Source organism: Cryptomeria japonica, chromosome 3 (genome assembly GCF_030272615.1).
Source record: "Cryptomeria japonica chromosome 3, Sugi_1.0, whole genome shotgun sequence".
Classification (NCBI taxonomy): Eukaryota; Viridiplantae; Streptophyta; class Pinopsida; order Cupressales; family Cupressaceae; genus Cryptomeria; species Cryptomeria japonica.
Window position 1 is genome coordinate 508,264,784 of NC_081407.1, and position 15,506 is coordinate 508,280,289.

A 15,506-nucleotide genomic window follows, 5' to 3' on the forward strand; every position below is an offset into this window, starting at 1 on the left:
TTGTTATTCAGTTGGATCCTATTTGTTACTTTGGATCATTCTTTGTATATCATGGATCTTATATGGTCAATTGTAATTATTGGATATGTATGCCTTCATGGCAAGATGTAAATTGTAACGTAAACATTATCTGATCTTTTGAGACTTAGTGATTTAGTGGAATGTAATGTATTTCTATCTTATGATGCAAAACAATGTATGAATGGAAATTAAATGTTAAATGCATATGTTTTATTTGACTGTTAGATGTAATGTAATGGATAGAATACTCTTGAATGAAACTCAAATGTTAGTAATATTTTATACTATTGGACAAATTAACCTTTGGTTAAATGTAATTATGTTTTTATGTTTAATCAACTTAATTGGATTAATTAATGCTAAGCAATGTTAGTTTAAACCATGTTAACCAAGTTGGGAAACTCTTTAGGTGTTAAGTTAAGTCTTTCGTTGTGTAATCTAAATGTAATGTGAACTCAATGTATCATTAAACTTATTAAAGTTAAAAAAATAAATTATTTTCACTCTTTTCTAATGTTTTAGTTTAATCCCTTCAAGATTTCCTGGCGGGGCGTTACAATTCTTGTCTATCATGTCTATCACTCATATTTTTCTTCTTCTTGTAATTCTAAAATAAAGATACCTCTTTCTCTTTTGCTCCTATATGGGACATATTCCTTACCTTAGATTCATTAACTAGTCTTAGACATACAATTTGTTCAAACCCAACAAGCAAGCTGGATCTAAACTTTGATACCACAAAGATCCATTATTAATTTTTACCAAAATTTTCACTAATTGCGATTTTCAATATGACCAATTTTGAAAATGATAAGTTTTTCTTGTTGTATGTTTGTATTACATATGGACATTTGCACATATGGAACTTATACCAACATATGCATAATATGAAACACAAAACATATTCATATTGTTGTTGTAGAGATATTTAACTATAGATGTATTGTAAACAAAAAAACAAAAAAAAACTATAAATGTGCTGCAGAATGTTATAGAAATAGACAAAATTTATGTTTTACATTTTTCTTGCTCATAAAGTTAAGTTTGGAGAGATTTAATTACAATATCATGCAGCTATTTTCTCTAAACGTTGCAACAAAAGTATCCACAATCTGTATTGGCTTTTGTTTCCATGCCAAGCATGACAAGTCACACTCACACGCCATAGACTCAAGTCTCAATGCTGCTACCAGTCCCACGTCCAAAGAATAAGGTCTATTCGATCCTTCAACCACTAAGAATACTTAGCATGGAGTGTTGGAAGCTGAAGACAGGGTCAAACATCTGAAAATTGCTTCCTTTAGTCGCCAAATATTGCAAAAGACTTACGCTAAAGCTAGAACCCTTTCAGTTACATGTGCCCACTCTTCCACACTTCCAACGTCAAACAAAGGTTTCGGATTTTTAAATAATAGTCAACAAAAACTTACATTATTTGTTCGCCCAATATCAAGAAGTCGATGGCCTTAGTACCAACAAATCAATCGCCTAACTTTGAGACGAAGTCACCCATATTCAGATGTTCAATCTATCAACACGTTCAAGATCCTGTCAAACTATAAACCTTCAAAATACTAAAATTTGGCTTTGCAGAAGACTTCACAAATTTTCATAAATCTCCAATACCAAATCTCAAGTGAGAAATCTGAGAAGTCTTGCACTACGGAAACCAATATCTTAGGGCTTCTGCTTCACAAGAAGCTCTCCAAAATACCAAAATAGAAGGAATAAATCAAGCATCAAGAAATGAACTCCAAAATCTCCTTTTATTAAAACCCAAAACCTACTTAAAATAATTCATCAAATCTAGATGATGAAGTGACTTCAATATTTCCCTTTAAATATTTCGTTTAAGTCACTTTATGTGGCTTTATTATATTAATTAAATAAGTTATCCTAAAAATATACTTTATTGAAGAACATTTAATAATTTATTTTATTTTATTTATTCTTTGACCACCAGACTATAGCTTACGAGAATAAAATAGGTTAAGTGGCCTCCCCGACTACCACTCAGAAAGGGACATTACCAGTTTCATTGTACAAAGTTTTTTATATGCATTAGAGATAGTACAACAAGCCCTTACGTGAGCCCAGAATGTATAGGAAAACAATGGATTAGTTCATGAAAAGAAACTATGACTACCCTTAAATCAGAAATATGGATCCACAATTCATGAATTGCAATTGAGGTGAGTTCATAGGCAACTACAATGCTATTTTTATTGATTTGTACATAAGCAAGAAAGATATTAACCTTACGGAACATCAAAAGGATATGTTTTATAGGGAATTTCTTTACAACAGTACACCAACCATTTTGACTGCCCATACTCCTCTCCACAGAATTTTAGGGAGAAAAAGATGAAATAAAATCTGTTAGATGGATACATTTTTTTTAGATTTGTAAAAACAGAAATACCGTAGCATAAGCATAAAAGTAGCCACAACATAAGCACGAGTCTCTGATGTAGGCTGACTCAGTGCTTAACACAAAACCATCCCAAACCAGTTTCTGCCTCTGCTTGCAACTCCCCCAAAAGTGCTGCAAGATTTGAACGTGGAATATTTGTTTCCATGTTTGTTCTAAGCATCTCACGCACCCTTTACACAAATCAGATAAATAAAGTGAAACAATACTCAGTAAAAGCAATATGCAATAAAATATAGATAACTACCTGGTCTAAAATGTTGCTTAAAAGGGTAGCACTCAATAATAAATATAAGTGTGCTATCCCAAAAGTGATCCCATATTTGAACATGTCATGTTGGTTTCCACATTTGTGCCAACTTCTAAGCAACTCATGCAAGCTTGATAAGTAATCGGACAAATAAAGTAAACAAATCTCAATAAAAAACAATATACAATATAATGAGATAATATTCTGCTCTAAATGTTTCCTAAAAGAAAAGAAAAGTTCTCAATAATAAATGCAAGACATTTAAAATGTGTGCCATCCAATTCTCTCAAGCTTTGCATATTCATTCTTCATATATTATAAGGTCTTAGACAGGTACATGGTTCTAAGGGGGTGTGAGACCCATGACCACTCACAGACCCTAGACTATTTTATTGAGTACATCTGATTATCACATTTTGATACTAGATTATGATTATGTTATGGATAGATGTTGCTTACTAGTTTAGTCACTCATGTAATGCTTTTATGATTGACAGACACGTTATTGAGACTTTATGATTGCTGTGTGGGTGTGTTTTTCCATTGTCGTAATTGATATATCTATGGACATTGGATACTTTAACTATTGCTAGTGATTATATATATATATTTTGCAACATGGTTATTAAGATGGTTATGGTTACTTTATGGATTATATTCTCGTCTCTTTTATAATTATTGTTAAAAGTAACTTAATTATGTATGGAGTGTATATTTTGAGGAATTATATTATATGATGCTAAGATGTATGTTTTATGTTATAGTTATATGTTATTGTTATTGGATATATTGACGGTGTGTGCAAGTGTGGAGGTATACATTTCCATGGGCCATGGAATTTGGAGGCTACCCAAGAACCCTACGTGAATTCATTAAAGCCAAGGTGTTGCTCATTTGGAGGGATAACGTCTTGTTCGTGATGTGAAATGTGTTTGTGATGTGATGCTTGCATGAGTGTTTGTTACGTGCCATGTGTAAAAAGTGTTGTGAACAAGTCCGTAATGTTCATTATAAAATTGTGAGATGCCTTTTAAGGTTGCCAAGGTGTCTATATGTATGTCCTTATGTGCCAAGGGTGTTATCAAGTGTGAGTCATGTGAATAACCATGATGTAAATAGTTGTATAAAAGTAGTGTCCAAAGAATTAAATGTACAATATAATCAACAAGCAAGGTATGCATCGGATAGAGAGAAGTTTATGCCATGTCTTTGTCATGTTGACCCATAGGTGAGTTTTGAGGAGACTTTTGAGAATTCAAAAGAACCTTGGTATGTGTAGTTTTGTTATTTTTAGGACCCCAAATTGTGTAGGTATGGGTTGGAGGCCTAACCAAGGCCAAAACCTTCCTTTTGGAAAAGATGTGACCAGTCAAAAACTGATCTTTTTGAAAGTGACAAAAATTAACAACTTGGAATGGGGGAATGTCACATTTATTGTTTGCAGCTTGTAGGGTAGAGTGTCCAACCAAGTCCCTTATTTTCCTTACAAAGGTAAATTCCAAAGTACAATCTTAATTGCCCCAAAAGATTGGGTTGGAAGAAATTGCAGTCCTTAGGAGGAGGAAGGTTTAAAAAAAAATAGAAATTAAAAGATGCCAAGTAAGGGAGCTTAGGGGTTGCTGATTTTTGCTAAGTCTGAAAGAAAAAGGAGGAAGAATAGTGCACTGATTCTCGGCTATTGGAAAGGCTTTGAAAAGGATAGAAGGTCTTGTTGCCATAAATTTTCTGCTCATAATTAGAGGTAGGTGGCCTTTACTCCTTGCTGATTTAATGGTTTTAAATGTGTAATTGTTGTATAAATGTTATGGTGTAGTAAGCATGTGTATGTCTCTTGTGTCTTCTTGTGTTGTGTAAGTAAGTGTTCATGCTTGTCTTGGGATGTGAAGGCCAAGCTCACCCTTGGGAGAGAAGAGTAGCCTTGAGAGTGAGAGATGAGTGACCCATATAGTTGGTTGAGAACTCCTCTCAAGGAGAAGGAAGAAATAAAATGGGTATGAGTACCCTAAGTGCTTATGGAATAAGTTCTGAAAGAAGCTTCAATGGGTAAGGGTACCCTTATTTCATTAATACATGGATGGGATTTGATGATATGTGTGGTGTTGTGGAGTAAGGAAGTGGTTATGAGTACCCTTGGGCTATATGGAGTTGGGATAAATTGTGTTGAAGTTAGTATTGCTGCACTTATCTCCCCTTATGCGTGTCCACCTCTCACCCCATTGAAGGGTTTCAGGAGAAACCCATAGTGTTTCAGCCTGGGGAAGGGATTTTCTTACTTGTTACATCTCTGTTTTGTGTTGTGAAAATGTGGTGTGTGTGTCGCCTGGTTCTTGGTTAGCCTCCTAGCTCGGGGGTGGCCTATTTTCAGGCCTAAGGATGGGAGGTGAGCTCCCATAACCTTGTGGAAAAAGATGTTGTGTTCTTGTGTAGGTAGAAGAACTTAAAAACTATAGGCTGGAAGGGAAATTGCAGAAAAAGACACACATCATTGTGATTTTGCAAGCTAGAAGGCAAGAGTTTCCTATCTGTGTTGTGTAAATGTGTCCTATTCTGCTGTTATGTTTATATGGAGAGATCTCCTTGTGGTTTAAGATAACTATAGTATTGTTGCAATCAACATTAAACATAGCATAAAGATTCCATCTGTATGAGAGCTACAAAAAAAAAACTAGTGCATAGTTCAATCATTCCCTTAATTGGTTACCTGATAGAAGGAATCAATGTAAAAGTTGTGTTAGTGATTGTTGCATCTGTGGTGTGGTATAGTTTCCTTTTATTATTATTATTATTTTAAAATGGTACTGCTCATACCTGTTACTCTGTGTTGTGTATATTTGAATAGAAGAATAGAATATGTGAGATGTAGGCTATTTGCCCACTGCTTAAAAAAGTAAATGCTCAATAGATTTCAATATGCTTTTCATTTATATTTCTGGACGGTAGTTTTGAATGAAATAGGAAGTATGATAATTTTCTTAATGTATCAAGGATGGTATGTATTCCATGACAATAAGAAAGTGTAATGTCCCCTACTAGGGTTTGGTCTATTTTAATCATAATTAATCTATTTCAAAGTACTTACGACTTAAACTAACTTGATTAAGAGTCAAGTCTATCTTAACATGAAACAAATCTGTGATATGCTGTCTTTCTTTAGTCTATCAAATACTTGCTAATTTACCATACTAGATAATTAATCTTATTCTGATTCATTTATAAGTCATTTACATATTTAATTATATGAATTATTATTTGTTACTGCAGAACAGTTTCTAAAAGATATTATATTAATTATAATCATTATAGTAATGTCATAACAATATCTATATTTATGCGAAGAAAATAAGTGAAACCTTTGATATGTGTGTTTTCACACGTGTACAGGGAAGCTAACTCGTGTGCTAACTGAGCAGCCAACCTAGCCTGCCGAACCGAAGAAATCATTACTATTAATGGGGAGAGTAAACTTGCGTGTGAAGCGAAATCCTTGTACGATCTAGACCGTATCCAAATGAGGCAACGTGGCATCATCAATCATAATTCCTAATGCTTTTCCCCCTTTTTTCGATGAAGGTTTACAGCGGCGGTGATGAGCATTTATTTAATAGTCTTATCATATTAACAGGGCATGGATTCTGGGTTGTTTTTCAAAGCAAGAATAGAAACCAGAGAAGAAAAATCAGAGTAGAGATTAGGAATTCCAGTGATTTTGAAGGAAAAATGGGAGGGAACAAAAAAAGGTTTGAACCAACCTCATGTTCGGATTGGAAGAAGAACAGAGAGGTTTGGGAGATTCTATAGCAAGGGGGCTTAAGTGTGTTCATGGAGAGGATCAGTGGTAAAGATCCAACAGTTACCAAGCACTTTATAAAGAATTGGAAGAATGGCAAAGTTTTGGTGGGCACCCAGATGATGACGGTGGATGAAGATATTATTGCAGAAGCTACGGGGATGGTGATTGATGGTATTAAGTTCTATAGAGATCGTAGCGTCTCTGATAAGGCAGCGGATAGATTTCCTATCACTGATGGCGAAAAGAAGAAAATGGTGAAGGTGGATAAGTCCTATCACTCCCCAAAACGCATTTCTAGGCCATGGAGGTTCATGTTGTTTGCTACCATAACCTACATTACGCTGGATGGAAGATTTACGAGAGTTTACGGGCACCATTTCGCGTTGCTCAACCACTTCCACCATGGTGGAAAGGTAAGCTTGCCCTATTATTTAGCTTGTTCCATGGATCACACCATTAAAGAAATGCAGAAAGACCCTCAGGGCGACCATGCTCTTCATCAAGGTCTTATGGTTTTAGTGTACAAATTGGTGAAAGGGAAATGCATAGAGAAACCAATTAGAGGTAAAAATACTAGGGATGATGACACAGAAAGTGAGTATAGTGGTTTCAACTTTGACTTGGAAACTGAAGGTTAGCCGGAGGAGCTTAGCAAAAAGGGGAGGAATAAGGGTAAAAGAAAGAGGATTGTGGTTGATTCTGATCTCTCGGACTCCGAGGATGAGTCCTTTGAGGAAAAATTCATCAAAAGCAAGAAAGGTAAGGGAATGGGAAATAAAACCTAGAGGAACAAGAATCCCCGCAGGAGAGTTAACAAAGATAAAAAACAGATTCTGATAGCTTCTGATGAGGATGCAGAGGAGGAAAAAAATGACAATGTGAAGGGTAAGGAGGGGGATGAGATTCCGGATGTGGGTCGTGGTGAGGATTTGAGAACTCAAGGATTGCAGAATGATGGCCAAGAGAATAAAAGGGGAAATCCTAGTGATTGTCATGGGGATAATGATAATATTAAAGGATTTTGTGATACTATCAGCAGAATTGTGAAAGATATCGGCAACCTGAAGAATGATATTAATGTTATAAAAAATGCTACGATAGGCAATAAGCCTCTTTCTGAAAATGTTAAAGAATTAGCGGTGGCAATCAACAATGCTGAAGCTATTGAAAACATGGTCGGTAAAATTCTTGAAACTGAAAAGAAGGTTAAGGAAATGGAAGGGAATAGAGAGGTGAACGGGCTGGAAACTACCATGAAAAATCTAGGCAATAGAGTCGACAAGATGGAATTAACCCTGAAGAGGATAGGTGAACAAAATTTCCAGCTTCATAAAACCTCTGTGGACAATATGAATATTCTGATTAACAGATTTGATAACATTAAAGACAAAGAGGGCGACAAAGACCAGATGGAGAAAAAAGGTCATGAGAAGAGAACTAGGGCCAACACCAGGAATCAGGGTGACATCAAGGGACGAGAGCTGGATGATTTGAAGACCTCTGCAGACAACATGAAGCAGATGGTGGTTCATGCAGAAGATATTATGAAAAATATTTAGTTGTTTCGGTCTCTGTCTTTGTCTTTGTGCTGTCCTTTTGCTATCCTTTTGCTGTCTTTGTGCGGCTCTATGTGTTTTGAGATCTCTTTTTGGTTTGGATGGGATCTGTTTTTTGTTGGGGTGATCAGGCACGGTTCTTTTCTGCTTTAATGCTTTATCTATTTCCTGATACGTAAAAGGTTCGAGTTCCTTTCAAAAACCTGTTTTTACTTAATCAAACAATATCTATATTTATTACCCTTATATTATTCTTTATTTTGATTGGAATATATATATACATAAATAAATAAATGAATTAAATAATATTACCAATAATTTATGTACTTGCTAATTACCTATTCTATAAATTATTGATACTATCACTGGTTAAAAATATTGGTTATTAATATATAGTGTGGCTGGAGAAAGGCAGTCAGATCTGACGCATAACAGATCTGGTCTGCCATTGTTATGAGTTTAAATATTAGTATTATACATATTGCAATCTATGTTAGTATTATTATTATATTCTGCATACAGACATTATCGGGCTGCATATATTAAGCCTACTTTAAAACTCATTCTCTATGCATACCACTCAGGACAAGTATGTTACTGCATGTAACTTAATAACAATTCTAGTCTGATCTAATTGATGGTGATCAACAGGAATGTAATCTGACCTCCTTTTATGAGCACATACTAGATATGATAATTCCCAATCTATTCCATCGTTGCCCATATTCCTTCCCCAATATCCTCTCCCTACGATCTTCAAATGTTATTTATATCTTGGTGTCTATGTAGAAAGACGCATCCTTTTATAAGAGACGCACCTTACCCAAGTGAATTGATTACTACTAAGGAATCGGCCTTGATTATATTGATTTGTTAATGCTAAACAAATTCGTGAATTCCCACCCTCTAGGGAATGACTTGGTCCTCTCCAAAATATCCGTTAACTGCTCTTTCCATATTATAAATACGATATTCATGAGCTGCTACTTATTTTCCCGTGTAGAGAAGAACCACTACTTTTGACATATCGCTTGTGTATTATGGTCATTTATTCATATAGTCGACTGTCATTTAATTTTACTGTTGTGAATAACTTTGTGAGCTACGTATTAATTATTTACTACGTAGCTGTCACACAGAACCATATATCTATGTCTGGGTTACCACATGCATCAGTGTATAATACTCGGACTGTATTTATTTATACATCGCAGATTATATTCAAAGACAGTGTGCTCAGAATATGTATCTGAGTCTTCAACAAAGTGTATGAGTATTCTGTACGCAGAATACAAAGTGTATATGTGCTGTAGAATATATCTTCATCAAGATGTGTATGTATTATATACTCAGAGATATATATATATATACTGTAGGTTGAGTCTTTTATATATTACAAGCAGATGTAGTAATTGATCATTAGTCTACTTCAAATTTGCTGCTATAAGTAGATGCCAATTCTTTGACATCAATGATAATATCTCTAGAGCTTTTGGTTATTATTAACTGGCAGCTTTAATTAATAGCTATGCCTGATTATTACTATCGAGTAATTTGAATGTGCAAAAGGCGGATTATTAATAAATAAATAATATTATCAATTTATAATAATAGTAAATTATGTTTCATGTAAGTAATAAATAATTTGCTGGTAATTATTATATTAATTAATTTTTATTATTTTATTAAGATATATATATATAAGGACCAAGGAGGGGACATGACAGAAAGGGAAGAAAATAAACCAAAATAAACAAGAATATGCCCTCTGTTTCGTAGAAAGTATAGACACAGTATGGAAAACTCTAGAGAATAAATATATTGCTGCATAATGATATAATACTATCTGGATCTTTGCTAATACAGAATAGAAACGTGTCCCTGTGTTGAAAACAAACGAGTAGAAACAAAAAAAAAACATGTATATGAACTTTTATTGAATCTGGGAACAAAATGTATATTCAAATCTATAATATAATATGTACATCCTATCAGAAGTCCTATCGAACAATCTAACCCTATATCGCATCTAGCATCTACAAGAGCCGGATGTTGAAAAATCAGAAAAGCCGAGGTGTTGTTGAATTTGTCGTTGATCTTGGGCTGTTCGTAGACTTGTCGAGGAGGTAAAACACGCTCCTAGTAAGCCTCTTGTTGAGCTAGCATTTTCTCTTTGTTCTCTGAACAAAACGAAAATAATAATAAATAAATTAAAGGCGTGGTTAATAAACATAGACAACATAGTGCAGATAATATTTATCTTCCTATACATCTAGCTGGAGTGAATAAACTATGGAATGGCGATAATTGAACCTGAACATCCCTTGTCCAAGATAAATGGGTTGGAGTCGACTTAGTGACCCCTGTTGGTGAGCACGACTACCTTGCACGACCCCTCCCTTGCCTCCATGGTTTACAAGAGTTGTGAAGGATTTCTTATCTCCTAGTTGTAACCTGAGCCAGTCGATGCTTGTGCATGCATCAGAAGCCAATCCTTTGTATCTGCGATGCCACACCCTTACTGCGAGCACCCTCCCTCAAAAAGGTATCACATCCCTACACCTAACATCACCCTCTCTCAGTACCACCTTTTTGTCCCTTCTCATCACTGGAAAGAGGTTAGGAAACAAAGAAATGAGTACGTATTGCTAGGATTAATTTGTTTTCCCCATCCCATAGTCGTTGATCTCAACTTTTCCCCATCTATGGGTTGTCCTAGATAAAACAATTTTGTTTTGTGTGGTCAACTGCCTTTGTTGTTTGTTTCTTATTTTCAGCCCTATGCCACATTCTAGTCCTCTAATTAACTGTTATTTGAGCTTTTCAATTAGCACAGTAAATAAATTGCATGGTATTTTTCCTATAAAATAGAGAAACTACAGGACATATTGATACCAATGCAGATTGCTATTCCTTGGGAATTGTGAAGTTGAATGCCAGTGATTACAATCTTTGAAGGATAAAGAATTGCTAGTTGCTACCATGCAATCCTAAGATTTCTACCAAGAAGTGGATTGAGGGAGAAAAAATAGAGAACGAAGATCATCTGAATGCATGTGTGGCCACCATGGAAAACATAAAAATAGTGAGCAAAAAGAAATTCGATGAGCCACCATTGTTAGAAAATAAGCCAACAAGAATATTAAATATGCAAACAAGAAACAGATGATCTGAGATCAGCCCTCTATAGCTTTCATAGTACATGGATCTAGCCAAAAAACTTGATATTGGAGACGTAAGGGAGGATAATGATGAAAAAGATACTGTTAGATAAGAAGCCATCAGAAAATGGCTCGGATAAAATCTGAACATACCTCATTCAAAATTGAAAAGGTGGAAATCAAATCTTTTGAAGGACAAATTCACGTTGAGTTTCTTGATACATAGATTAAGTAAATGGAGATATAATTTAGTGTGTATAATGCTAGTGAGGCACAAAAGGTTTCTTTTGCCAGTCTCAAAACGGAAGGATGTGCTGTTGTATGGTGGGTAAGCTATTTGGCTACTTCTAAAAAGAAGATGAGTTTTATTGTTGCTACTTGCTAGTAGGGATGATTTCAAAGAGTTGTGTAAAAAATTATATCTAATTGGGCATAAAACTGATCAGAGTATTAAATGGATGTATTTCAAGCAGGATACTCGACAAAATGTCAAAGACAACATTGCTGAGGATAAATTTTGTAAAGAAACTAGCAGACCTGGCCTTCTTATTTGTACTGAATCTGCAACTTTACATCATTTATGATTCCTTTGGCTCTATTTATCCTGATGATAGATCACAGAGTGTGATCCAAAATGTTGATGCAAAAATCTTGAACACAATTGAATCCATAAACAGCATTCTCTCTCTTAACATTGTTGTAACATTGTTGTAATTAAGAACAGATGTGGAAGATGAATACATTAACAAGATACTGTGTAAATCTCTAAATAGTTACTGGGTTTGTAAAAAAAATATTCATTTGGTTAAGAAAATTCAGAAATTTGAAATTTAAGAATGAAAAGATTCAGGATAATTTATGTAGGAATTGTTGAAAAGTTTAGAGCAATTGGACAAATTCAGGTAATCCAAAAAAATAGGGATCTAGTCAGATTTGGTAACTATTGACCTCTGCACTGTAATCACCACTAAGCCAAAAGCCCTAGGTGAGACATGTACCCAAGAAAAATATGTAAAGGAATAGAAGAAGAGAGAGGAAGAACAATCTTCAAAGCAAGGACAAAGCACCAACCAGCCCAAGATGGAAAAATACTTAAAGAACGGTAAATAAAATGTAAGAAGAGCATTTCTATTGTACATCAAACCAAGGACCTTAAGAATCATTGTAGACAATAGGAGGTTACACTCATATTCGATGGCCTCTGCTCCCACTCCATGACATGAGTGTGCCTTTTTCGGATCTCCTTAATACATCTCCTAGAACCTTTCCTTTCTAAACGCAAGATTTCAAAGGTTTTACCTCTCTTAACTAATCCTTCAATACAGCAACTGTGCTACACCCTTAATCCTATAGTAGTATAGGGTTATATGTAGTTAGCTTATGGCTGCCTTAACTTTTAACTAAGTTATATAATCATTAATATAGATATAGGTAGTTATGTCATCTTCGGCAGCATCCAAGATATAATAACTATGGTACATATATGAGGTAGAGGGAGGTTATTTATCATTGCTTTGTGTTCCTATTCAAGACCATTGAGGTATGCTTCTTGAAGTGGCATATTATTATTGAGTAATTGAAGCATATTTTCCATTACATTCTTCTATTGAGCAAGTTGTTTCATTACAAGTCATATCAGAGTATGATCTTGGCACCGTGAAAGCAAAAAACAAGGCAATTTGAAACAAAAATTTGGCGGTCATTTTGTGAAGTGCATCTCTCTAATTTTGGCATATTCTTTTCCTAAAATTTTGAAGGGGTTTTCAAGGCCATATTGAAGCTGCTATAATATAGATTTCAGGGAATTTGGAGCAGAATTGAAGAAGTTATTATAGAATTAGTGTTTATATGAAATTCACTGCTAGGGAAGAAAATTGGCAATTTTTTCCTAAGGGTTTAACAAGAGCACATTGATCCATTTATAATCATGATTTGAAGGAATTTGGAATTGTTTTAAGAAATTTATTACAAAATTAGGTTTCCACCAAATTTTCTCCCATGGCTACATACCAACAAAATTCTTGGAGATTTTTTCTGAGAGATGATATCTAGACCTTGGTAAGTTAGCATAAAATTTTAGATTGATTGCATTTGATTTGTGTGATTTATTGCAAAATTAGGTTTCTGCTGAATTCGCCCCCAATGTTATAAATTCCTTGGAGATTTTTCTAAAAGTGTGATATAGACCTATTAAAACATTAAAAAAAATAGGTTGACTGGATTTATTTTGTATAATTTATTACAAATTTATTTGGTCACACCATGGTGAGGGCTTTAACAAGAGGCAAGGGTGTTGGAAACCTATTATTAGTGCTCAGATTGTTATGTGTCTGTTGCAAGTTGTTTTAACAACTTACTTGCTAAGTCTAGATTTGGTTAAAACTGTACAAGGATTTGTTAGTCCTTTATATATGTACTATCCCGAATGGTTTAATTGAGAAATACAATATGATGTTTATTTGAAAAGCAAATATGGTATCAGGGCGGGATTGGGCTGAACTCTTCGCAGGAGAGCCCAAGAAAATGAAAGCCTGTGAGTTGCTGTGAGTTGTAGTTCTCAATAGGATAGTATGTTAAATTTAGCATTGGAGGAGTTTGGCGTCTTCAAGGACAATCTTTGAACGGCTTAGGAGCACCGAAAGCTGGATCGAAGCACTGTCCATGACATCATAAAGTTTTCAGATTTTGCAGACTCGAAGCCCAATGGTGACACAACTATTTGTAGTAGTTGTATCTTCTATTTGATTCTCCTACAAAAGTTACCAGGGCTTTTGTAGTTGATATACAGCCTTAGTTGCGTCCAAAGACTTTGAATAATTGGAGATAGATAATTCACTTGTAGAGGCAACCGTGGTATAATTAGTGTTGAAAAGAAACTATTGAGCTGTATAGAAAGCAAAGGTTTCGTATATTTTAGCTATACGATTGTATAGGAAATAAAAGGCAAGTGCGAGTTTAGCTCAATTGCCACTGATACATATAGTGAGTTCTTGATGCACTAATTCCATGAGTCCTGGATATTCATATGGTGCACATACTCCAATCGCTATTGCTGGAGGTGGATGGTGCTTGCAATCTAGCCATAGTTGGGCCTTCTAGAAGAACGTGAGTATAGTAATCTGCACATAGTTTGGATGCATGCCTCCATTGGTGATTTTGATGCTTCTTTGTTGAGCATATGATTTGGATAGGTCGAATGCCTCTGTATGACGGCTTCCCTTGATCATTCATGCATACTGAGGTGTTGAGCGATGAGTATCTAAGAGGACGTGAGCCTTGACACATTGCTGGAGCTAAATTGGATGGTATGCCAAGCCGTGAGTGTATTACCAAGCATTACAGTAAATCTGAAATAATCAAATCTGAATGCCTTTGTTGTTACTTGAAGTTTGGACAGTCCTTCGCTGTATGGATTAGACCAGTCCAAGTCCCAACAAGAAGATATTGCTGTCATAAGTTGATGTTTTGGTAATAAGCTAGAAAAATGGGATGTAGCTCTTCATTGATTTCGTAGGGATAGAGTGCACCAGTTTCACAGGTCAGAAATATAGTATATGTGCATTTTTGGACTGATCTTTGTACCAGAACTGTAGTATTCATTGTTATATTTCAGTCATTAATTATAGTGTCAAAAATAAAATAAATTTGTTTCAGTTGCAAATGGATGCATTATCGCTTGCATGTGACGTCCATCTTATGGGGGGAGAATATGTTCTTTCCTCACAACTGACAAAATGAGTCTCAAAAGTCAAATTTGCTAAGTAAGAAGCAAACGATTGGAGGCAAGAGGCAACGGAGGAAGGAGGACACACAGCGTCCTCTCGTCAATCACCAATGACGAGGCCGCTTATTAGCTCTAGTGGCATTTCATTTTCTATTGTAATGTGTGTTTCTATTTTCTATGTTTGTAATATCCCAGTAATTTTTTTTTTGATTTTTTAACAATAAGAAATACAAGCAATCACCACAACCCATTAAAGTTGAAGAAATAATCCAAACTGCTGAAAGGGAACCCTTCCACCTTTTGTTCACCGAGAGCCCAAGCTGGGAAGGTGAGAGCATACGGTGTTCCGGGGATCGTTAGCAACAACAATCAACTGAAATTACAATGCCTGGGTGGCAAGCCAGCCCCTTCTGCTTATCCAGCAGGATAGAAACCAAACTCTTGGCGGTAAACTGACCAAGGGAAAAATGACAAGAAACTGAGATTCAATCACTCTACCGCATATTTCAGCGGGAGGACATTACATCAAGACATCACTCAACCACATATTTCAGTGGGAGGACAATTGCATTA

The 15,506-nt window shown here is 35.2% G+C and overlaps 1 protein-coding gene across 4 annotated transcripts in view; it reads right to left on the minus strand.

Annotated features, from left to right (window-relative positions):
* Positions 1–987: 987 nt before the first annotated feature.
* LOC131044842 (small RNA degrading nuclease 5) overlaps positions 988–15,506 on the minus strand; it is a 216,558-nt gene continuing 202,039 nt past the window's right edge. For 2 of the 4 annotated variants that reach the window (XM_057978304.2, XM_057978295.2), the window contains exon 15: positions 2,215–2,625. In XM_057978304.2, coding sequence (XP_057834287.2) covers positions 2,502–2,625 — 124 coding nt within the window. In that variant the 3' untranslated portion in view covers positions 2,215–2,501. Of the gene's footprint in view, positions 1,570–2,214; positions 2,626–15,506 lie in introns of those variants that run through there. The other 2 variants (XR_009372049.1, XM_057978313.2) reach the window with 2 other exon arrangements.